Here is a 24,310-nt window from a genome sequence, read left to right on the forward strand (position 1 = left end):
CTCAATTCATTCTTTCTTTTGATTACTGAATGTCTGTTATGTATTTTATCTTGGAGAAATTCTCTTACTTGGGATGGCAAGAGCGGAGGAAGAGTATATAATGGCAATCATAGGATGAGATATAATTACTTACGTTGAAGTTCTCTACTCAAGAAAATGGCACCCCAACGAAAAAAGCCTCTTTTATGAAGAGCCAAATATTAAGTGTGCCCTTCACAATGGCCTGTGCTACTTAAGAGATAGTGAGGGAAGGTTTGGGAACATAGGTTGTCACTGTGTCACCTTATGGCTTCTGTTCAGGATTCAGGTCTTGGTATCTCTTCTATTGGTAAACATGAGTTTTCCAGCTCAGTGTCTTAAAGGCTAGTTATGGAGAAAATGCTCTGCATAATGGATTTAATGATGCATGACTGGAAGAGCAGGGATCTGGGATGAGGTGTGTCAGGAGCGCTATGCTACTTATAGATGGGCAAAGCTTACACAGGCACGTCTGCATTATCCTTGCTGCTATTAATAAACGCACTCTCTTATAAGTAGGTAATTTAAAATGAATCTTACATGATTAAAAATACCAAAAATGGAAAGGAACCTTGAACCATCTCTGCTCTGGTAGCCCTAATAATTAACAGACTGTGTGTCCAGGATATGATATGACTGCCTGCTGGTAGGTATGATTTATAATTGTTGTTCCCTAACTACAACCTTGAGTTGATTCAAGCAATTTTCTCAGTGCCTCTGCACATCAAATAGCTCTTGTTGTTCCTGTGGCTCATGCCATTTTCTTTTCTTGTCACCATATCCCTTTTTCTTTTACTTCGAACTCTCATTCATCTTGGAAGGTTCACAAAGGGTTCTAAAAAACTCCTCCAGTTCCTCTATCGCAATTGAGTCTGTTTTCTGAATTCCGACTACACTTCTAGTCAGCTTTATAATTTAGCACACGATGTTCTCTGTATGTCTTAATTTAACCCTTCTCTCTTCTTGAGTGCCAAGTACCTCTTACCCTCAGAACTCAGCACATTGTTGGACATACAGAAACACAGATTTTACTTCAAGATAGTATCTCCATCAAGCCAGTAACGTGGGTTCATTTTCCAGACCCTCAGCAATAGGATTCTCTATTGATACTGATCTTTAGGGAAACTTCATGCTTTTATGACACCAAAAGAATTATAGAGAAAAGGCTGACCTGAAATGCACAAGGGGTATTGTCCACACAGTAGACTCTCAAGTTATAATCCAGAGAGTTACAGGACATGCATCCAAAAACCGCCACCTTGAGTTGCTTCACGGCACAGTCTGTGATTGGTTCTCCAGTGAGGGCATATGTCCCAAAGCTATCTAGGAGCACGTGGCATGCAAAGGGGTCCAAAAGGCAGTAACAGGATGTGGATTCATCCTCCACTGACATCACTTCCTGTTGGGAAAAGGTGTGTTAAATTCTCTCAGCTTGAAAAGAAAATGTAATTTAACAGTTACTTTGCAAGGATATAAACAAACAAAATTTTTTTCAGCATATTTTTATTGTGCTCAGTTTCTTGATGTTAAAGTCTCCTCTTCTATAAAAATAATTTCTTACATCAGGAACTCAAGAAATGGTTATATTCAATGTGTTAAAGTTCTACTGTACAAGCTATAACAAATATCACTTTGAAAATCCTATTTTCCTTAATTCAATTCTGAACTTTTAAGAAAAAAATCTTAAAGGTTAACATCAATAAACAAACTTTTATCTTATGTTTCTAAAAAGGTCTATTTCCAAAAACCTCTTTCAATATCCTTAAGGTAATATCTATTTTCTTTCAAACATATTTTCCTGTTCCATTCCACGAACATCATTCATGAGGAACCATTAAATAAATGGTTTGGATAAGACGTACTAGAATGTCAACCTCCCTGATAAGAACTTAGGTATGTGTGAATGGTTTGGTAGAGCAAAAATATAACACCCCCTGGATGTAAAAGAGAGAGGAAATGCTGAGAAGAAAAACTAAAGTGGTAAAAATCAAAGCAGAACAAAACATAATGGAAAAGACCCCCAACCCTGGCCCCTTCATGACACCCATGGAACTTTATGCCCCAGGAAATTTGCCTGTGGTTGTACTAGGACTGAATAAACAACAGAATGCATTTTCAACAAGGAATCTCGACTAGTTTCAAGACATAGCTGGGCAGGTAAATGTAATCCATTTCAGCAACTGGGAATTTTCTTCTCCTAAAGAAACATGGTTTTCCTTTTACTTCTTTTGCCTGCAGCACCTCCTGGGAGGGAAGATCTCAGGGCTAGCTGGAACAGGTCATTGTGTTCCAACAAGATAATTCACCTGCTTTCCTGCAAACTGACTTCAGATGACATAAAAGGAATCCCTATCAGACAGATAAATCAGAGGTTTCACTTAAAATAGTAATTCCACTGCAATCTTTCTTTGCTGTAACTGTCTCCCTTGTTGTCACCCTCCTCTTGTGTATCCTCATTTCCCTTTCTTGTCTCTCTCTTTTGTTCTCTCCTTGTACTGTATCTCTTTTACCTGAACTCAAATACACAGGGAAATAGACACTCCGAAAAATTTTCAACGCATTCATTAATTCACCAAAACAAATTCAACACCTACTGTGTTTGTGAATACTTAAACACAGACTTGTTATAATCCTACGATGGCAAAAACGGATATAGTGATTTCATTTATGAACACAGCCTGCCTGCCCTGGGCCTCCTCTCTAATTCCACAGAGGCCACAAAGGCAAGTCAGTTCAGAAGGGGACATGGCCTAGGAGGAATGACAGGAGTCAAAGTCCTATGCACCGAATACAGATACATAAGGGTACATGTCTGTGAGGGTAATTACAACTGTATTCTAAAACCAAACCAAAAAGCTCTGCCTCTTCTCTTTTCCATTATCACAGAAAAACACTAGCCAGTACCCTGAGGGTGTTATATAACACATGCCACCAACCCTCTGAAAAACAAGAAAATGCTCAAATTTTACAGCTGACTCATTGTGTTAAGAGAAAGGTTAAATGTAACCCATAGGTAGAACTCAAATTCCATGTTTTAAAAACAAAGAATCACATCTCACCTCCCACTTGCCCTGCTGCGTCCTCTTCTTTAAATGGATATTCCAGTGCTCAGAACTGACGTCTGCACAGTGTGGTATGGTCAGTGCAAAGGGAGTGGTGACAATTATGTCTGGAGGACCACAGGTGACTTCAGGACTCAGGAGCACCTCGGATCCATCCGACTGGAGGCTTTACAGTTGGGAAAACATAAAAGAGAGAGGAGGCATATTCGCATGTGAATTTAGTTACAAACTGGGTTTTTTTCAGGCTGGGCAAAATCTCTTCCCAGGATTCCCTCGTGGACAGCACCACACATGCACAGGGCTGGTCTGGACTACAGCCATTTATTTTGAACTGCTCAAGCACAAAGACTGAGTTTAAGCCTTGGTCTCAAATCTTGGTTTTGAGAAACAAAATGACAAAGCCTTCTTTAGAAATATAGGGCAAAACAGAAGAAAGCAAATACCTCACACACCACACACACTGGTGTGTAACAGTGGTCACACACCAGCTGCTGAATCCTTATTCTTGCTGATAACATTACCAATGACCAAAGCCAAGAACTCTATAGAAATGACTGATCTGGTAATCTTACCATCAGATTCCTTTCTCCCAACAATACATTCTACAAACATTTTTAATGTTAGTAAGCGATAAAACAAACAAACAAATAGTTATGGAACAAAGCAACGCTTCAAATGTATCTGAATTGAGTATGTCTAATCTGGCTTTGAAAATATTTATGTTCCACCAATGCACATAAGTTATATAGTTATGTGCCATATAATGAGGTTTTGGTCAACGACGAACCACTTATATGAAAGTAGACCCCTACGATTAGTACCATGTCGCCTAGGTATGTAGTAAGTTATACAATTTAGGTTTGTGTAAGTACACTCTGATATTCTCACAATGATGAAATCACCTAACACATTTATCAGAATGTATCCCCGTCATTAAGTGACACATGACGGTACAGTGATCACAGAGGAGACAGTTATAAATGTGCATAATCAAATACATAAATATATATCTTCCAACTCTTTCCTATTTTAGATCTAAATTTAAAGTCATTCCATCCAAACCTGATGTTCATATTTTTCTGTATCGTGATTTATACACAGTGGGAATGCAGAGTCATGAAACAGGTAAAAGAAAGTGAAATTTAACTAAATTTAACTAATTTAACTGAGATTAAACTAAAATTTAACCAAATTTAACTAATAATGTCACCTCACTGAATGCATCCCTTTTTCATTTTCTTGTCTTTTCTTTCAAATCTCTGCTCCCAAACAATATGGTGAAGACTTTATAGGGAGAAATCAGTTAGAAGAACTCAGAAGTCTACTAATTTTTCCCCAACTGCTTATGTGTTTTTGAACAAGCTATTTTCTTTTTGGCTGGATTTTCACTTGTAAGCAATACAGTGATACAGAATCTAGAGTCAATAAAGCAACTTAGGAATCTCCCAGATGACAACGCTACATGAGAGCTGGGATTGATGTTATTACTTAAACTTTCTCTCACCCGACGTCAGAAGGACATCTAAATGCCATCCTTGATCAAAAAAGCTATCCCTTGAGCAAGATCCAGATGAAATTTAGCACTAAAAGATACCATCTTTTCCATGATCGTGTATAAACAGCTTTTCTATGAGTTCATCTAACATGATATTAATTTCTGAATTGCTTTTGTTGACGTGCTGGTTCTCTCTCAAGTTCGTCCTGGTCACAATCTAGCTCATTATCTAGCATTTGCCACTGCAATAAAAGTCGAGGCATATAACTGAGCAGGAACATCTTATATCCACTGCGTCTAAAATAGCCCTGAACATTATTACAGAGTCTCCCTCCCCAAGAAGCACTGGAGAGGCCTTCAAAAAGTTCAGTCTTCCACATAGGCAACCATAGTCCAAAGCTGACAGCATAGGGCAATCTGACAATGTCTGTATTTACCTTTAATCAGGGCAGGCAAGCAAGGGAGATGGGGTCAGAAAGTAGTCCATTAGCAATAATAAATGCTTTGTGGACAGCCTAGAACAGCATACTTGAGGTTTGAAAAAGTGTAAAATTCCAGCGTGAGCTCTAACCAGCAAGAAGTGGCAGCCTGCACGTGGACGCTTGCCAGCAGCCCTTTGAGAGGGTTAAGCGCTCTCCGTGAAACCGCCGGCCACACTCAGCACAGATAGGAAGAGCAGGGATGCTACGAGTGACCGATGACAAGCTCTCCTAAAAGAACTATTTAATTGCTTTCAGAGAATCATCCCCCTTATTGAACATATTGTTCAAACATATGGGAATTTGGGGAATTATTGAATGCCAAGTGAACTGAAATCAGCTAATCAGATGGACTCACACTCATTGTGAATAACAAGGTCCCTTTCGGTAATCGCTTAAACAGCACGAAGAGTCAGAGGTGGTGCATCTGGAGTCTTGGGTGGAGCACAGAATGCAGCTTTGCAGTAAGCAGGTGTTGGGCATTTCCATAAGCGCAACAGAAGCAAATCAAGATTCCTATCTGATCCTCCTACTGTGAAAATAGTGTCTGTGGGCGTAGGTTTTTCTCTGGCAAAGGAACAAAACTTAAATCTCTATTTTTTTCCCATGATTAATAATAATTTGCCCTTTTCTGCCGTCTCCTATCTGTGGCAATCAGGGAGATTTACAAATATTAATTAAAGCTCTTCACACATCTGTGGAAGCAGGTGTTAACGGCATAAGGTCACGGAGAAGTCAATCAAAGCAACGGCGGCAAAATAACCCTGAATTTCTGACTCGCAGGCTCCTGCTCTCTGTGACCAGATGCACTTTCCTTCTCTGTTACCACTAGATTTCTGGTCAAATTGCTGGTTCTTGTGACATCCCAAGGAAAGACGGAAGAAAAAACATAGTCCAATTCTAGCTACAGAGACAGACTTAGGACACTTGACGACAAACAGCTGAGGAGAGATGGCTTTAACTGTGCCCGGGCAAATATGGGGACCGTAAGGAAAGCATGGATGGCATTTAAGTTTTCCCACATTATGGAATCCATGACAAGGAAGTATTCATGCTCCTGCTAGAAAAAAAAAGGCAACATATTTTTCTACAATTGCTGTGAGTTACTAATACTGTAAACTATTAGCCGCAGTGACTTCAAGATCATACTCTGAACCACCTCAGTGCAGCACACACCCTTGTGTAGATCAAGAAGTCTGGTTGTGTGGGACTTTTGCTACCTATCTTTTTTCATTGTGTTCTCTCTCCATCTATGCTGCTCATGTGTATGAACGTTTATGGAGATAAAATGATCAATAATTTAAGAGTCAGTTCTGTGTAACCAGGTGGCAGGTTGAGCAACTATATGAAAACACGGTTGTGAATTCAGATTTCTGTTCCCACAGTGCAGCTGAGGGTTCTGGGTAACACTGCCAGCTTTGCAGGGTTGATGCCCCCAACTGCCAAATATAGATGGAAGGAGAGAGTGCTGGTCGAGGGCATGAGAGCATTTTGCCTGGTAATCTGGTAAGATAGAAAGACTCATATTGCTAACCTTGTTTAGTTACCAGAAAAGGAAACCAGGAGTAGAAGGTAGTTTCAGAGAATACACAAAATGGGGAGAAGTACATTCTTGTGTCCTCACTTGCCCTTGACGACATCATCCCCGATACCATATCACTTGTCTGACCTTTTCTCTGTCATGAAAACAAGACAGTGTGGCAGAAGGGAAAGCCTATGCCTTTATGAGCCCCCTTTTCCTCACATACAAAATAACACCTACGCTAAGATTGTTTGAAGAGTTAAAAGAAGAAAAACACAGGGGCTGGCCCGGTGGTTCAGCAGTTAAGTTTGCACACTCTGCTTTGGTGGCCCGGGATTTGCCGGCACAGATCCCAGAGGTGGACCTACACACCACTTGTTAAGCCATGCTGTGGCAGGCATGCCGCATACAAAATAGAGAAGACAGGCACGGATGTTAGCTCAGGGCCAGTCTTCCTCAGCAAAAAGAGCAGGATTGGCAGCAGATGTTAGCTCAGAGCTCATCTTCCTCAAAAAAAAAAACAAAAACAAGAAGAACATAAAAAGCACCTGGCATGTGATCCATACATACATAAAGGTTCTGCTTTGCCGACCCTGAATTCCCACCGTTCCTGGATTTTTATGAGTCTTATTTCTGTAGGAACTGGGCTTTTGGAGATGGCTAATTTATTCAACAAATATAATTATATTAATATACACTTCGACAAAATTTTCCATGCCTTAGGGATGTGCATTATGGGTTTTTAGGCTCCTTGGCAATGTTTTCATGTCCTCAATTCAGCAACCAGAGGAATCCCACTAAAAATGCCCACTTGTTCCCACCTCAAGCGAGTGCAGCTGTTCCTGCTGCTCAGTGCTGCATGGAAGAGCCTTCCTTCAGACATCTCCGTGGTCAGCTAGCTCCCTCACGCCCTCAGGTCTTTGCTCAAGTGACGCCTACTAGCCAGGTGCTCGCTGACCGTCCCTGAGCAACGGAACTGCAACATTCCCTCCAACAAAGGCTCATCTTTGCTTTTGTTTTTCTCCACAACACTCATTGCCCTTTAATACACTACACCATTTCTTTACTTACGTAATTAGTCTTTTGTCTTCCACAAACTAGAATGTAAGCTGTATAAGGCCAGGGATTTTTTTGGTTTATTTGTTGATTGTTGCGTCCCCAGTGCCTGATATATGCTGGTTGTAAGCACTCAATGGTATTTGTTGAAATGGATAGGAGCCAGCTTGAAGTGGCCCCAAGTGGTCAAATCTGGAATGTTTTGAGCATCAAAACAAAGTAAATAATGGTAGTAAAGGATAACAACCCACTGGCTAACGTAAGAACCTGTTGAATATATGGATGTAAATGAACAAATGCATGGAAAGGGAAAACTCTTCCATACAATAGAAAGCCATCTAATAAATGTAGAAAGTCATCATTTGGAAACCAACCATATTAACATTTGATTTAGTAAACAATTAGGAATGGATGCTAACCTACTTGGTGGGAGTTTGAAGAATAATAAGGAACTATTCGAAGGGTTTCAAAGTATCTTCCCACAAGCTACTTATTAATTACAAAGGGTAAAATATTACTTTATAGTGGAAAATCTTGGCAGACACCACCTAACCAGAGTTATCAAAGTTAATGTTGTCAGTAATGGGATGAATCAATAGAATATACCTCCCGGTAAGACACAGTGAAAAGAACTCAGCATCACTTCTGTAACATTCCTGCCAATAGTATATAACCTGCATCTAATCATAAGGACATATCAGACAAGCCCAAACTGAGTGACATTCTGTAAAACAACTGATCTACCCTCTTAAAAACTGTTAATGTAATGATATAGAGACAGACACAGGAACTATTCCAGGTTAAAGGAGACTAAAGACACGTGACAATAGAATGTAATGGATGCATTGAATTTTCATTTGGTGTAAAGGACATTATTTGCATAATAGGTGATACATGAATAAAGTCTGTGGAGTAGATAATAGTATTGTATCAATGTTAATTTCCTGATTTTGATACTTCTGTGGTTATGTAAGAGAACTTGTTTTTAGGATACACACTGAAATAACTAGGGGCAAAGGGATATCTTGTTGACAATGGTTAAAAAATACATGTGTGTGTATATATATATATGTTTTATTTATTTGTATGTATGCATACATATATATATACACACACATGCACATATGGAGAGAGAGAAGAAAGAGTAGAATACATCAAATGCAATAAAATAATATTTGTGAATCTGGGTGTGGGATAGCTGGGAATTCTTTATACTAATCTTGCAACTTTTCCTTAAGTTTGAAATTGTGTTAAGAAAAATAAATTTTTTGAATGAATGAATGAAGATAGAGGTTTAGGAAGAATTTTTCCAGAATTCTTATAACAAAAACAGCGGGGTCACTGACTACTGTATAAAATGTGTGGTGGAGGGTGACGGAGGTGCTGCAGCTGGTGGGGATGAGGTGCTGGTCCAAACCTGGCCACGTGGTAACTAGCATTCTGTAGCTCCCGTCTGCAGCCCAATGCCAACAGAAGGTCACAGTGATGAAGGTCAGCTACGAGGCGGCAGCTGCTAACCCCGGCAGCACTGGAGTGTATCTGTGCACATTTCGCTTTTGCTTTCAATATTTCTTGACCTGATTCTAGACTTGTAACGTGTCACTCTCTTCAAGCAAAACAACCAGCTCCATATTTCGAGATGAGATTTTCATTGTTGTTGTCTGTCATGCTGCGCTGGGTAATTATTGTTCCCTCCTTTCCTCCGTATGGTCTGTATTATAGATTAATGTAGGTTTGATCACCTTTACCCAGAGTATCACTCAGGAATGCAGGCAGGAGAGTAATGATAGTTTTACTACGCCAGACCCTGGGTCGATACATAATTAAATCATATTTTAATGGAATAAACATAAAAGGCAGATAGATGGAAACTGTACTTAGTCTTAAAATTAGAGCTCAGAAAGCAAGGTAGCTCCAACCTCCCACAGTTTTCTACCCAAGAAGATACATAGCTTTAACTATTATTAGTCTCTTTTTCTCTTTTCGTTAGAACTCTCATATATTGACCTAGAGTGCTAACATTGCTGTGGATAAAAATCAAGGTTTGGGGCTTATTATTCCTGTTGTTTTACTTGAGTCAAATACTCGTCTCACTCTCCAGCTCTAACCAGATCTTTCAGATCGTTCAGATCAGCCCCAGGAAAATAACATCACAGAATCTCCAGCAGAGATGGGCCCTTTAAAGCTAGCTTGGCTCATCAGTCAACCTCAACATCGTGACTCGGTCTCCTGAGGGCTTTAACTGTGTAACCACTATGTATGACTTAAGAAAAGAGATTTCTGGAAAGGGATAATAGGGGATGAGAAACAGAATAGAGGAAAAAGAAGTTGAACAAAATCTTCCCTTTATCACAATAGATTTCTCCTTTAGTCTTTAAGTGGTTGTAAAACTGTAATGTGGTTCACAATTCCTTAGGCAACTTATTTAATATTATATCCCTGGACACCACTGATGAAGATTCTGAATCAGTATTTCTGGGATAGGGCCCAGGAACCTGCCCTTTTTACCGGCATTCCCTACCTGCAAGGTATGCCTGGCACGAACATTTGAGAAAAGTTGTGTAGTTCTTGAGAAAATATCCAAAGCAACACCTCATGCCATGGGGGATTGGTGGTCTATCAAATATAGATAGGGTAGGTTTCCGAAATGGAACTTGGATGCTGGTCAAGTTTAAATGCTCAATACTAAGACCTTGGATGATGCTACTATGATTGAAAATTCAACTGCACAGGGACTGTTCTTACGTCCTCTTTCTTTAAGTAGCATGTATATTAGTAAGCAAGGATGTCAGGTTGGGGGGTTAATTAGCAGTAACTGGAAATAATGTTACAGTTCGTCAAGCCGTTACATCCCATTATTTGGGGCAGAGAAAGGAGCGGTGAGAACAGTGGATTACAACAAGCAACAAGCCCAATTCACTGAGGATAGAAGCATATGGCTCTACTATTAAAGGGTTTAAAGATCTGGGTCACCCACACGGTATTATCTGGAATAGGATCACAGAAAGGGAGATGGCACAAGGCGGGTTGAGGTGGGAGGCGAATTACATCCACACCGGAATGAGTTTTTGACTTTGCTGAAATCTGAGCAACACCACACTGAGAGATTAAACTGTTTGCATATGTTAAGCGGCTTTAGTTTACACACACATTCATAGGGTGTTTACCAATTAATAGACTCAAGGAATCACAAATCATGTGTAAATCACCAGTTCATAGACACTATTTAAGCCTCATCTTTCATGCCTTGTCAGCTTGCCTTTAGCTTATTTCCTAGGAGCAGTGGAATGATGGCTCACTGAAGGTGCTTTCGAGTGAAAGAAAGCGAGGGGAGAGGGAGGAGAGTGGATCTGCCGGGCATGCTGCTGTGACATTTTTTATATCAACTAAGTTATTTATTCATTTACATTTTGAATAGGGCAAGACAGCCTTCTCTGGAGGAAACCTGAGTTTTATTCCTAGGATCATTTTATTTTAGGCTGAAGAAAGACCTAGGAGTAATCAGGCCCAATACCATCGTTGTGCAGATGAGGAAATAGAAGGTCATGGTGTGAGGTGGAGTGACACGGCCAAAGTCACACCTCACATGTGACAGAGTGTGGACTAGAATCTCCTGTCCTGTTAGCGTTGGTTGCTGTGGGGTGTGTGTGGAGGCGTGGGTAGTGGAAGGCACAGACGTTTCCTGGAGACATTCTCCAAAACTGGAATTTCTAAGGTGAAATGTCGGAATGAGAGTTGCTAAGATTGTATTCATAGACACTAGAGAAAGCCTTAGGAAAGTAGGGCCTTGAGGTACATAGAGTGGTCATAATGGAGGCTTGAATTACAGTAGTCCCCCCTTTTCTGCGGGGGATATATTTCAAGACCCCCAGTGGATGCCTGAAACCGTGGACAGTACCAAATCCTATATATACTGTGTTTTTTCTTATACATCATACCGATAAAGTTTATTTATAAACTAGGTACAGTAAGAGATTAACAACAATAATAAAACATAGCAGTTATAACAACATACTGTAATAAAAGTTACAGTAGATCTTAGCAACCTCAGCATACGAGTTTTTTCTTTCCTTATTAAGTTGAGAACTTTCACCTTTTCACTTAAAGGAAACACTTTAGGGCTCTCTTTGGCATATCTGAATTGCCAGCAACACTACTCTTGCGCTTTGGGGTCATTATTAAATAAGAGTTACTTGAACACAAGCACTGTGATACCTTGACAGGCGATCTGATAATGGAGACAGCTACTAAACGACTAACGGGTGGGTAGTTATACAGCCTGAATACACTGGACAAAGGGGTGATTCACAGTCCCGAGTGGGATGGAGGCAGGATGATGCAAGATTTTACCATGCTGCTTAAAACGGTGTGCAAATTAAAACTTATAAATTGTTTATTTCTGGAATTTTCCATTTAATATTTTCAGAATACGGTTGACCCAGGGTAACTGAAATGCTAGAAAGTGGAACCATGGATAAGTGGGGACTACCGTAGTTACCTATTATTGCTGTAGCACAGACTTGATGGCTTAAAACAGCACAAATTTATTATCTTAGAGATCTATAGGTCAGAAGTCTCAGTGAGCTAAAATGCAGGTGTCAGCAGGGCTGTGTTCCTTCTGGAGAGTGTAGGGGAGAATCCAGTTTCCTTGCCTTTTCCAACTTCTACAGGCCGCTCGCATTCCTTGGCTGGAGGCCCCCCTTTTATCTGTGAGTCAGCAGTGTAGCATCTTCAGATCTCTGTATCTGACTCTGATACTCCTGCCTTCCTCTTATAAGGACCCTTACATGGGCTCACCTGCCTAATCCGGGAAAATGTCTCCTTCTCAAGATCCTTAACTTTAAGGACATCTGCAAAGTCGCATTTGCCACGCAAGGTAACATATTCAGAGGTTCCAGGGATTAGGATGTGGACATCTTGTGGGCAGGGGCATTCTTCTACCACCAGACTTCTCATGACTTTCAAGTTAGAACCTAGAGACCCCTCTGCTCCTGCCTCCTGAGCCACTGTTGTCTCCCAGACGCCGCAACATTGAATCAAGGTGTTGCTTCACCTTTGCATTATCTTCATTGTTCCAACTGCCAGCACCTCCTTCCGATGTCCAGAGTGAAGCTACACATCCTCACACAACTTTATAGAGTCCTGGGAAGTTACTACGGTTTGTCTTAAAGATTATAACCAGGGGAGTTCCGAGGTTGATCACCCAGGTTTGCAAAGGGCTGTGCGGATTGTTTTAGAGAGCACGGGGGCAGCCTCAGTGTGGGCTGGTGTCTTCTCCCAGCATTTTTATTGGGTTATAACTAAGTGAAGTGAAAAGGATGATCTATATTAAATATCTTAATAGGACAGGTTATTTCAACTTCCAGCATGAGCAATAAAAGAGATGGCACATACAAATAAAAAGAATTACAGTATGTGGTGTTCCTTTACAATGTGCAATCAAACCCATGAACCAATGACGTTCCTCTTATTGAATTAAGGTACACCTTCCATTCCGATCCATTAACAACATTCACAAGCCATTATTATCTCCTCAATGGCATCTTTAATTAAAGACCCCTCTGGACCACTCTAATCACTTCACATTGTGAGCTCACATGGGCTTGAAATATACGTTGATTAAAATGAGGGCAATTTTTATTTATACACGTTTGTTTGTGGACCAAGGGAGTGTGAGGTGGAAGGGACGGTAAAGAGTGTGGTACGGGGAAATTCTCCATTCCAAAAAAGGCAGATCATAAAATGACAATGTGAGAATTCTCCCTCCTCATCCCCAATTTTTCCTTTCCCCTTTTTCTTTCACTATTTCTCTCTTCCCCTCCTCACTTTTTAGGGGTAATAGCAATACATTCTAACCTAAATGCCTTTGTGAAGAAACCATTGTGATTTGACTGTGGAAAAGAGCACAATCTTCAGCTAAAGGTGAATTAACCCTTCTAGGCCATTAAGATTCCCTGTGATAAATTGCCCCTTTTATTACACTGCATGGCACTGGTAGCCTGAGAGAATGAATAGATCCCCAAATGGCAGCAATTTACTCCCCTGCACCAGCAGAAAGAGCCCCTTTGTGTGTTACTTAGGAAGCACTTTTCCTCCTCAGCAGTTCCCTCTGCCTATTACAGAGTTAATGCTACATCTCCTGAAAGGGATGTGCCATCAATCTGATTCTTCCAACAAAAATTTCTAAAACTCACTTAAAGCAACAAACTGGATTCAAATCCATGACTGACCACTGAACAGAAATGGTGACAGGGACAATTTGTTCATTTCTACCCATCACTATTTAGCAAGGAAAGCCTGGCAAAGTGGACAGGGACAAAGCTTGTTCAAAGCAGCATAAACCAGCTGCCTAGCTTGACTGGTCATTGATCTCCTAATCTAAACACCAGCCTTTGTTTGGACCCATAAATACAACCCCAAAGCATAAATCATAGGCCAGAATGTCAGGAGAAATAGAAGCAGACCTGAAGGAATTGTCGCAGGGTGTGCTTTGTATCTTCGCGCAGCTCCTGATTCTATAGTAAACAGTTAATATGTTTGCCGTCACCGAATCAATCTTTCCTCTAAGTCTAGGAACGTGATAGCGGTCAAAAGGGAAGAGCCCAGCATCATTGGCACAGAGTTAAAGCAAATTCCACGGACTTTAGAGAACTTGTAGACAAAAGAAAATAACCTCAAAGTGTAGCATTTATATGGCACTTTATAGTTTACACAGGAATTCTCACATATGAAGTCATTTTATTGTCCTCACCAAAATCCTGAATGCAGTTAGTAATATACAAAATTTATAGATGATAAAATTGAGGCCTAGAGAAAGAAAATGACTTGCTCAAAGGCTGTACATGGCAAGGGAGACTGAAACTCGGGCCTTCTGAATCCCTGTGTTCTCCTCACTCATTTCTGATAATTATTTCTCAGGTGATGCCAACGACTAAGTCTGCAGTACTTTTCTGACAAGTTATATACATTATTAGTTCACTTCAATGAGTTCCAGAATTGGCAGATTCTTGCCTAGTTAGGAAGGCAAAGAAAACAAAGGAAGGTGGAAGATTTCACCCTGCACAAAGCGGGCAAGCATAGTCTTTGTCCAACATGGTGACACTTTGCTGTAAGTAGTACTCCTGCCACGTTCTCTGACCAAAAGCTCGACATGGGATTTCGATTCAGTAGTTGTATTTTTTCTTGGTTATAAATATTATTTTTGCCTTATATCTATTTATTCTTTAATCAATTTTCTTCCTATCCCTTTTCTTCTAAGTCAAAGAGCTGTGTTTATTTCCCGGAAGGAATTCCAAAGTTTCTCCCAGGGCATCTATTATCACAAACTCTCAGGTGACCTTCAGATGGCAAATCTCTCTCTACTAATTAATCATCAATTCCCCAGCCAGAATTCTGGGAATCATCTTCAACTCCTTCATCTCTTTCACCCCACATTAACACACACACGCAGGCACACACGCACCAGATCTTGCCGAATTCCTCCCCAAGTCTCTCTCAAAACTCCCCACTGACAGCAATGTGGGGATTAGAGAAAGAATGCAAAATGTTCCCAACTAGAGACAAGGACACACAAAAGTAGAGTAACTATAATTTATCGTCCAAATATAGATACTTTTGAGGATGAAAAGGAGCGTTCTTCATAATTGTGCTAGGCAAAATGTGCTCACAAGGAGGGTGCTGGTATAATGAAGAATTGAACTTGGGCAGGGGCAGTGCAAATGAAGCAGAAGATAATATATCTATAATGTAAATATGACCAGGCCTCCCAAATCTTAAACCTCATTAATCCTTACCCACCAGGTAAATTTCAGTTTCCCCTCGGCAGCAAATAACACTCTACATGGTCTAGTCCTTATTTTTTTAGCCTCATTCCTTGTCACTCTTCCTTTCATATTTTGTTCTGATTTGCTTAGTTCCAAAATATGTGACGCTATTTATACCTCTGCACATTTGCATATTCTATTCCTTTCGACTAGAATGCCTTTTGCTCTCTGTCTTTCAGTGTTTAAGTCAATTGTCACTTTCTCTCTGTAACCTCCCCTGCACCTTTAGACAGGGCTCCTCCCTTCACTCCTGGTTAGCATCTGTGTATCTCTGTCACCACATGTATCACACTGTAGTATCATCATTCATTTGAATAATCGGGTTTGCTTTCAGGGCTTCGTCTGTTATGGTAAGCGCTTCTAGCTCTCCTAGTAACTGCTAACAATTGTGCTTAGTGGAACCGCCCCTGGTAGCAGGGTCCCTTGAAGACATTTCATTTTGATTCTACAACTTTTCAGTAACATCTAGTTATTAAAATAGTTTGATTTAGTTTTGAGGACTCATTTTTGTTAATTTTAAAACTTTAGTTTTACATCTGATTCAAAATTCCGCCCCCACCCCCAGTAGCCATGCAGATAAACACACATGTGCATACACACGCATGCATGCTTGCACATACACACACAAGGCTCTAGATGCTTGGTCTGGAGAGGAATGATTAGGTTCTCTGCTCCCTCATCTATTCCCTGCTTCATGGGCTTATCCCTATGGCATTGTGGTAGAAAGGAAGGAGAAGGGACACCATCTCCTCAGTTAACTATCTGTGGCAAGGTGATGATATTTTTCTTGGATGACTTAAGAGGTTAAGATAATCCTTGATGGATTCAGTATAGATGAGTGGTGACTCCAAAAGGCCTCACTGACAAAGTCCAGGTGACTGGATTGCAAACAGTTGCCTCTAAGCATCTGTAGTTCCTTGTGGGTTTCCGTTACATCTGCCAACTGGCCCCCAGCTGGCAGCACTTTGATCCTGTTGTCTGAGCCTCTTTGCCTCACATTGAAGTGGCCCCTGGAAAAGCCATTTTCAATCTCACACTTTCTAGTTCCCAGCTCCTGGCCGGGGTCATCTTCTTTACCTCTTGGAAATATGGGGACCTGGGAATTACGGAAGTGCTTTTTGCCCCTCTCTCCTTGGCATTAGTGGATGCCCTCTCTTCCAAAAACTGCTTTTTCCATCCCTTGGTAGCATTGCACAAGTCAACCAAATGATAAACAATGAGAAAATCAGGTATCAGTGTCTACTTCCTGCAGATGACCCACATTTAATGAGTAATTCTCCTGGGGCTATGCTCTTTGGCTTTGCCAAAGGCAGGGACAGCCATTTTCGATAGCTATACTGTTCCAAAACATGACTTCTCCTTTTTGCTCTTCAAGTCTTGTTCTTTTATCAATAGGGAGGGAGGAGAGGGCATGGTGTATGAGTGAGTTGGGGTGTGGGAGTGCCTATTCTTAAGAAATGATGCTGTTCAGCAGGTTCTGCAGGGAGGTGGGAAAATTAGGCTTGAATTGTAGCTGGCAAATCTCTGAAATTAGAATGTTGGGGTGCTTAGTTCTTTTTTTTTTTTATATATAAATCAGCTCTTAACTTTGTCAATTTCAGGAATACGGAAAATGCCCACTGTGCCCCAAACATCATCCTGCTACATATAAACAACCTCCATCCTCCAACCAACACCCCCACCAGAAATAAACTCCTTATATATAAAGGATCTTATTTTTCTTGATCCCCAGTACTGAATACATTTGACCCTTAATAGTCATTGACTGAATTGAGCACATAATATCAACTGAAAACTATTCCAGAAGTTCACATCTTTTTTTCAGTAAGAAGGTACAGTGTTTTTTGCCTGAGCTGGGGGGTGGCTTGAGACACAACCTATCAGGTGAGTCCTCCAAGCTGGAGAAGGTGAACAGAGATACAAATCAACCTAGATGGTCTAAGTGAGGTTTCCTCCATTGCGGCAATGTCCTGACCAGTCACCTGATGTCAGGGTAGTGCCAAAGGCAAGTGCTCTTATTCTGAGTTCAAGAGGCAAGGTTTTGACTGGCTCATACACTAACTGCAGTCGCTTGGTGGCAGAGGTTTCTTACCTGTGGAGAAATCAGAGCTTTTAGAGGTTCCAAGAATAGTGTGTGCAGGTTCCTATTTTACTGGGATGAAAGGTCTTAGAATGGCCTCAAATGTCTGCTTTAATATAAAGAGTAGTTTACTACAAACAGATTCATTTAATTAAAGCCCTATTTTTACAAGTAGAATGGCCATACAGATCCATGTTTTCTTTTTCACTCTTCTAGAAATGAAGTCCTCTCAAACAGTCTAAGGACATTTCTGAGTGCTTATATCCTCTGTTAGGCATGACACGGGAGGAAGCATGTGTATATGTGTGTATGTATAATTTTGTTTTTGTGTGTTTCGTTCTGGCTACCACGAAAGAAAAGCCATAGGAAGCCATTACACAGGAGGAGCCTACACTGCAGTGCTTAACTGTGAGCCCATTACTGGGAAAGAAACACTGTCATCTCTCTTCCATTTCCCAGAGCTACTTTTTCTGTCTTCCTACTCTTGTATTTGCTCTCATTTCATGCCTTGCTATTAAAACCATAGTGTCATCAAGGTACCCTGAAAAAAGTTAATGTTTCATAACACCACCATGTCTACCTTCCTAATCCCCACCCCAAGACAGTTGGACCCACTGGGCAGACCATACCATTTGATAGCAAAAAAAAAAAAAAAAATGTAAAAAAGTGGTTGAAATATCCCATCTGGGCTGAGCCCAAATTCCAAAATATGTATCCTTTTGTAAATTCTTCAATAAGATTACTTACATTTCCAATTCTACTCGAAGCATTTGGTCAGGAATACGCACATGATGATGTAATTGGAAAAAGAAATGAATGTTTGCCTTTGGTCTCATTTTATTGCTTCTCAGAAGAAAGCTGAATATAATAATTTTCTGGTCTATTGCTCTGCTCTCCGACCACAGGGTGCATCAGGGTGCAAAAAGAAAGGGGTGGTGGCAAGATTGTGCTACATTGATATCATTTTCTTATTGTTATCTATGTGGCAGAAATAATTGATTCTTTTAATTTTCTTGTTTAAATACCTTAATTTAATTCTATAAAATATTATCAAAACCTGGTTGGAGAGGATAAAAATTTTTTCCCCCAAAATGTTCCTGACAAAATGTTAAAAAAAAAAAAAAGAAAAGAAAAGACTCGAACTCTTTCAAATTAAACTTTACGAAAAGAGACAGGCTTTTTGAGAATGATTAGTGATGGTTTTCTGTGCTCCCAGGGGCCTGTGATAAAGGAGGCCACGTTTGGCACTGAGCTAGCTGCTGAAATACCCTTGATCCATGGGAGGGCTTCTCATCAACAAATACTTCTGGCAGCCCCAAGTTCAGGCAATTGCCTTTCTGTCCCTGTGACATCATTAAGCATCCTCTATTTTGTGAATGGAGCAGGGCATGAAACCTAACTCTTTTCTCTGTCTGTGTAAAGGCCTGGAAGAAAGATGCTTAAGGCAATGTTCTGGCATCCGAGTGACTTCAAAGCAGGGGAAAATGTCTGGATTTAGCCACTCTTAAAGACTCCCCCCTGCCTTTATACTATATAGATACTGCAAAAGGTAACCTGGAGCTGGAAATCATTGAGTTATAGCCCTTATGCCTTTCTTTGTTGGGCTAATTTCTACTGATCTTTTAGACTCAGCTCAAGTCAGATCTCTTGGAAGCCACCCTCCCCACCATCCGCTCTGTGAGTCTATCCTTAGAACAGATTAAGGGCTCTCTATTTTTCCATTGCTACCTGTGAAATCCTTGACTGCAATGTAATTCCACATTGAATTACAAAGTTGTTGTTGTCTTCCCAACTCTGGGCCCCTCTCTGTCTGTGTCATGGTGTATTTCTATTATGAAATTAGCCCTGCCTCTCATCAAGCATGTCTTACCAGACTCAAGAATATTATGCCTAATTCTGCCTTAAGCTGGGCAGTGTGATGTAGCCTAAAAATACATTATTAGTCAGAAAATTTTGCTTTGGTACTCAGTCCTGCTACAACCTAAGGCAAATCTATTAACTTTTCTTGGTCTTAATTTCCAAATCTATAAAATTAGATTAATTATATTATTATTACTTACTACACAGGATTGATATAAAGATTAAAGGATATACTGTAGGTAGACTATTTTATCAAATATAAATGTATCAATGAGATTTCCTTTTCTTGTTTTATCATCTTTGAGACTGCTGTATCACTGTGCATCATGCCATATCCCTGTGAGGTAGACACCTACTACTATTTTCAGATGAAGACACAGAGTCACAAAGAGTTTCACTAATTTACCTAAGTCACATGGATAATAGCAGTGAGGCTTAGATCTGAACCCACGGCCTCTGATGCCTGAGCTCCCTCTCTTAACCACTGAGCTCAAATGTCTCCTAACGTCGTGTCCGCTGAGATTCGGCACTGAGGTGAGACATGTTGCCAGCCTTTCTTCTCTCCACTCTATAACGCAGCAACAGAAATTCACCCCCACAGACTTCTCAGAAATGTTCAACTTGATCCTACCTTCCTGCCTTGTCTAATTCTCAGTGCTTCTATGGAGCCATTCCAGAGGATGCCTCTTTACAGGGGCCAAGAGTTGGAAAGTAACATCAGAAAGCTGTATCCTTAAAGTCTCCAACATCAAAGAGAGGTGGTATCCTTTAATCTATGAGCACTGGAATTGGAATCAGATGCCCTGAAATCAAATGCCAGCTCAGCCAGTAAGCGACATGCGCTTGGAAAGCAAGGCTTATTGGAACTTTCAGTTTTTTAGAGTTTTTCCTCATCTTTAAAATTGGTACAAAATTCTCTTCTTTTGAATATTACTGTGGAGATTAAATGATTCAAATGTATGTGAGAGCACTTTGCAAATTATACTGAAAGAGGTAAGTAATTACTGCTTTTCCAAGAATGCAAAGTCCCCTTCCAGCAAACTATTTAATACATACGTATGTACAAAAAGTAAACAGAGATAATTTTCTAAGCATTATAACAAACTAAAGGTCCAGATCACTGGAGGAGGTTGGAAAAGATTCATTAAGATGGTTGTTCAAGTCTGAAAGTGTAGACAGAGCAGGGCCATTGAGGAAGGAAAGTGACATCGTTCCACTTACTAGAAAGTGCAGAGTATCCTCTTAGAGGCTTCCCAGGAACGCAAGTAGGATCTCCCCCGAGAGACAGGGTACCTTCAATTCAGACAATGAACAACCTCACTGAAAACTTACCAAAATATCAAAATATAACCATCTGAGATGATTCGAATACAGGGGATTGTTCTGAGTTTGTGATTCATTCCACACAGCCATATCCTTGGGAATCTGGTACAGAATTTAGATCAGTGATATCAGTTACAGTTCCACTAAATCATCTCCTTGTTATCCCAGGGATGCAACTCAGAAAGGAGCAACAGAAATATATCATCAATAGGAAAATGGAACAGACTTCAATTTAAATACAGCATAATGATGTTGTTTGGAAGATCCCACTGTAATTCTCTATGTGTGGAGGTGATGGAGAGTCAGTAAATTCAATTCTCACACCCATGAACTAAAAGGGAGGGAATTGTGATGGGTCCAGAGGCAAAGATGAAAGAAACAGAACAGCGCTGTTCCAGCTCTGCAGACTTTGAGGAAGAAGGGCCTTCTTCTGAGCCCAAGTTCAGAAGAAGATAGGGGCAGCATAAGATGAAAATGGGTTTTTGAGTGACCTTACAAAGAAAAGATGACACTAAATAGCTACAGAAATGGCCTTCTCCTGATTAATCACAGGATGAAAGGCTGAAGAAGTCAGATCTACGCAGCCTCCTGGCCGGGATGAAAATAATTCACCCAAGCTTTAAAAAAGTAGTTGAAAGGTATTTGCTATTTTTAGTGGTTTTATAAGTAGTTTGGAGCTCTTCAAAAGGGAGTGAGGATGGCCAAGGAAGCTAAATGGGCTGCAGCCCAGGGGCTGGTCATTTCTTTAAGAGATAGGAACATCTAGGAAGTTTTCAGCAACAGGAAAAGGAATGTGTGCTTCCTGTAATTTTATTTTATCCTTAGTTTAATAGAAAAATGCACACCTCATAGACCTGAATCTTGAATGAGCTATTCCTGTTTCTGTCCACCTTCTGAGACAGCAGTAATGAACTCACACCCTAGATGCAGATGGATAAACCAAACGGGTTAACATGGAACTTAGAAAGCTAGCAAGGGAGGACCGCATCAGGCCAAAGCTGTCGTTCAAGGTCTGCGGGCTCTGGTGAGCTTTTACGTTTTTCTCCTTATTTTACAATTGCAGGGTGTTCCAAGTGATATTTCCCAAATTTTTGAGCTGTTTTATTTAAGTTCTTGTGTATTTGATGCCTTTCGGCACATTCTAGCTCTGACCTCCTAAGAAGAAGCTTTCAGTAAGAGAGAGGGATTGAGGTGAGTTGTAAATTAGGTGCCTTTGAAAATATGAACTAGCCCTAGGTTAACTTTCAAATAATGAGGTGGAAGACAGTGGGGATGGGTTTGGGAGGAAGGAGCTGAACACAGGCTCCGTGGATTGAATACGATGAAGGGAACAGTATGCAGAGGTGGGGCTTTGCAGGAGGCCATGCTTTCAGGCAAGGTTAACTGGATTCTGCCTCAAACTTGATTTTTGCAGGATGTTGTATTTACAAGCATATGTGTAACTGACAATGACTTCAATTTTAAACAGGTACAGTTTCTTATATAAATCAATGAAAGAGATGCAAACGAGGTGACTTATCCAGAGAACTCGAGTTTTCTGTCTGCTTAACTGAGATCTTGAATAAACTCTGTAAACCTCTCTGCGCCTTGGTTTCCCCTATTTGTTGAGTGGAGATATTTAGACACTAGCATGTTTTCAGTGCACAGGTAAAGGATCTAGCTCTGCAGGACTGAGGAAATAACACGAGAGCCTGACATAGTACAGCTTACACTCCAACAGTCAACTAGCAGAGCCTTTTCTTCCATTCCTCTCAGGCCCGGGAGAGCAGCAAGTCAAAAACCAGTGGGCACCAACAAATCCTTTTATGGAGATAGCTATCAAAATCTGTTCAAGCCATCTGTTTCTCTGGCTGTTTTTCCTTTCAGTGTTTTTCTTTCATGTGTTCTTTCTAACAACAAAAAATCTATTCTAAAATAACCAAGATGTTATAACTGAAAATGCCAGAGGTACATATCCAGTTTATGAGAGAAATTGCTTTCTAAAGAGGAGTTAGGTTTATCTTGTGTGGAGGAAGGCAACATTTCTACAAATATTATAGTTGTGCTAAGAAAATAACCAACTAGTTTCATTAAAAGAGTATGCGACAAGATTTGTATTTGTTCATGTAATTGAATTTAATGCTGCTGAAATTTGTCAGACCTGAAAGCTACTGAAGCGTGGACCATATTTTCACATTGAGGAAAACTGCCTAAGAAATTGTCTCTCAGCTTATAGCAGGTCTTCTGCTGACCTTCAAAGGTTACAGGTCAATGGTTCTCTGCATTTGCGTAAGTCCTAGCACCCAAGAGTGCCTCCAGGGGTGATTTTTTTTTTCTTTTGAGAGGAAGACTATGTGAGGCAGTCAGTGTTTATGGAGAGGGCTGCTTATGACTTCCTACTGGTTCACTGTTGTACCTGTGGTGTCTGCTGTCCAGATGTCAGTGACTTAGGTTGGCTACCTGTAAATGTGGAGCTGTGCGTGTTTTCATTCTAGCCAATAGTTTTGCTACTGGTTTTTCCTCTACAGAGTCAAGTAGCCCACTGTCTCATCTACACACCTCCATGTCCCATTATCTGAATCATTTCAGATTTTCTGCAGAAGTTCCATTTCATATTTAAGATGTTATTAATATGCCATCCTTCTCTGTCTCTCACCTGGGTTCACCTTGGTTGATGGACATATAAATCTCCCAAGAATTCTCCTCTGGGATGGCACCATGTGGTATGAGTAAACTCACCCCTAAAACAGAAAAAGCAAAAACGTTATTTGTAGATTTTCCAATTATCTTGAAGCACCTCAGTTGAGCAACTTACAGATGCTTTCAAAACAGGAACTGCTCAGCGCTGGCCCACTGGCATAGTGCTTAAGTTCACATACTCTGCTTTGGTGGCCTGAGGTTCATGGGTTTGGATCCCAGGCGTGGACCTACACACTACTCATCAAGCCATGCTGTGGTGCCTCTCACATATAAAATAGAGGGAAGATTGGCCCAGATGTCAGCTCAGTGGCAATCTTCCTCAACAAAAAGAGGAACATTGGCAATGGATGTTAGCTCAGGGCCAATCTTCCCCACCAAAAAAAAGGACCTTCTCACAAAAATTCATGAATTCCAAATTCTGGAAAAGTTTATAAAGTACAAGATGATAAAGGGAAAACTGTTTCGTAAAGTGACATAAAGAGGGGCATAGTCTTCAACTGTGTACTCAAGTTAATTTTTTATTTAAAATCTTCCTGGTATTTTTTAATTGTCTTAAAAGATTGGGTGTCCTGAGACCAGGCACTATCAAACAGATCTGAGAACGTAAGAGTTTATTAATGTATCTGCTCATTTCCTGAAAAGGGATCTGGGATGATGGCTGAGCCATCGAACATTTTGCTGGAGGCTGGTATGAAATTGTCTTCTAAATTGTACATCTTGAAGTAACTTTAGGGAGGTAATCAATGGAGTATTGCATTTTGTCAAGAAAACCACAGAAAGAAAAAGCATGGATAAGCTTAGAAACATTATAGGTAGTTGTATAGCCACTATTTAGCCCTATACTTGCAAATAGAAGCTGGAAAGGGGTACGGTTAAAGGTGATTTAGCCATATTCATGTCAATGTTAAATTGA

The 24,310-nt window shown here is 40.4% G+C and overlaps 1 protein-coding gene across 8 annotated transcripts in view; it reads right to left on the reverse strand.

Annotated features, from left to right (window-relative positions):
- Positions 1-24,310, reverse strand: part of UNC5D (unc-5 netrin receptor D) — a 503,297-nt gene that overhangs the window by 39,861 nt on the left and 439,126 nt on the right. For all 8 annotated transcript variants that reach the window (XM_070499928.1, XM_070499923.1, XM_070499924.1 and 5 more), the window contains 3 exons: positions 23,354-23,438; positions 3,078-3,246; positions 1,190-1,417 (listed from right to left, as the gene is read on the reverse strand). In XM_070499928.1, the coding sequence (XP_070356029.1) occupies positions 1,190-1,417; positions 3,078-3,246; positions 23,354-23,438 (482 nt within the window). The remainder of the gene's footprint in view (positions 1-1,189; positions 1,418-3,077; positions 3,247-23,353; positions 23,439-24,310) is intronic.

Source organism: Equus asinus, chromosome 27 (genome assembly GCF_041296235.1).
Source record: "Equus asinus isolate D_3611 breed Donkey chromosome 27, EquAss-T2T_v2, whole genome shotgun sequence".
In the NCBI taxonomy this organism is placed as follows: Eukaryota; Metazoa; Chordata; class Mammalia; order Perissodactyla; family Equidae; genus Equus; species Equus asinus.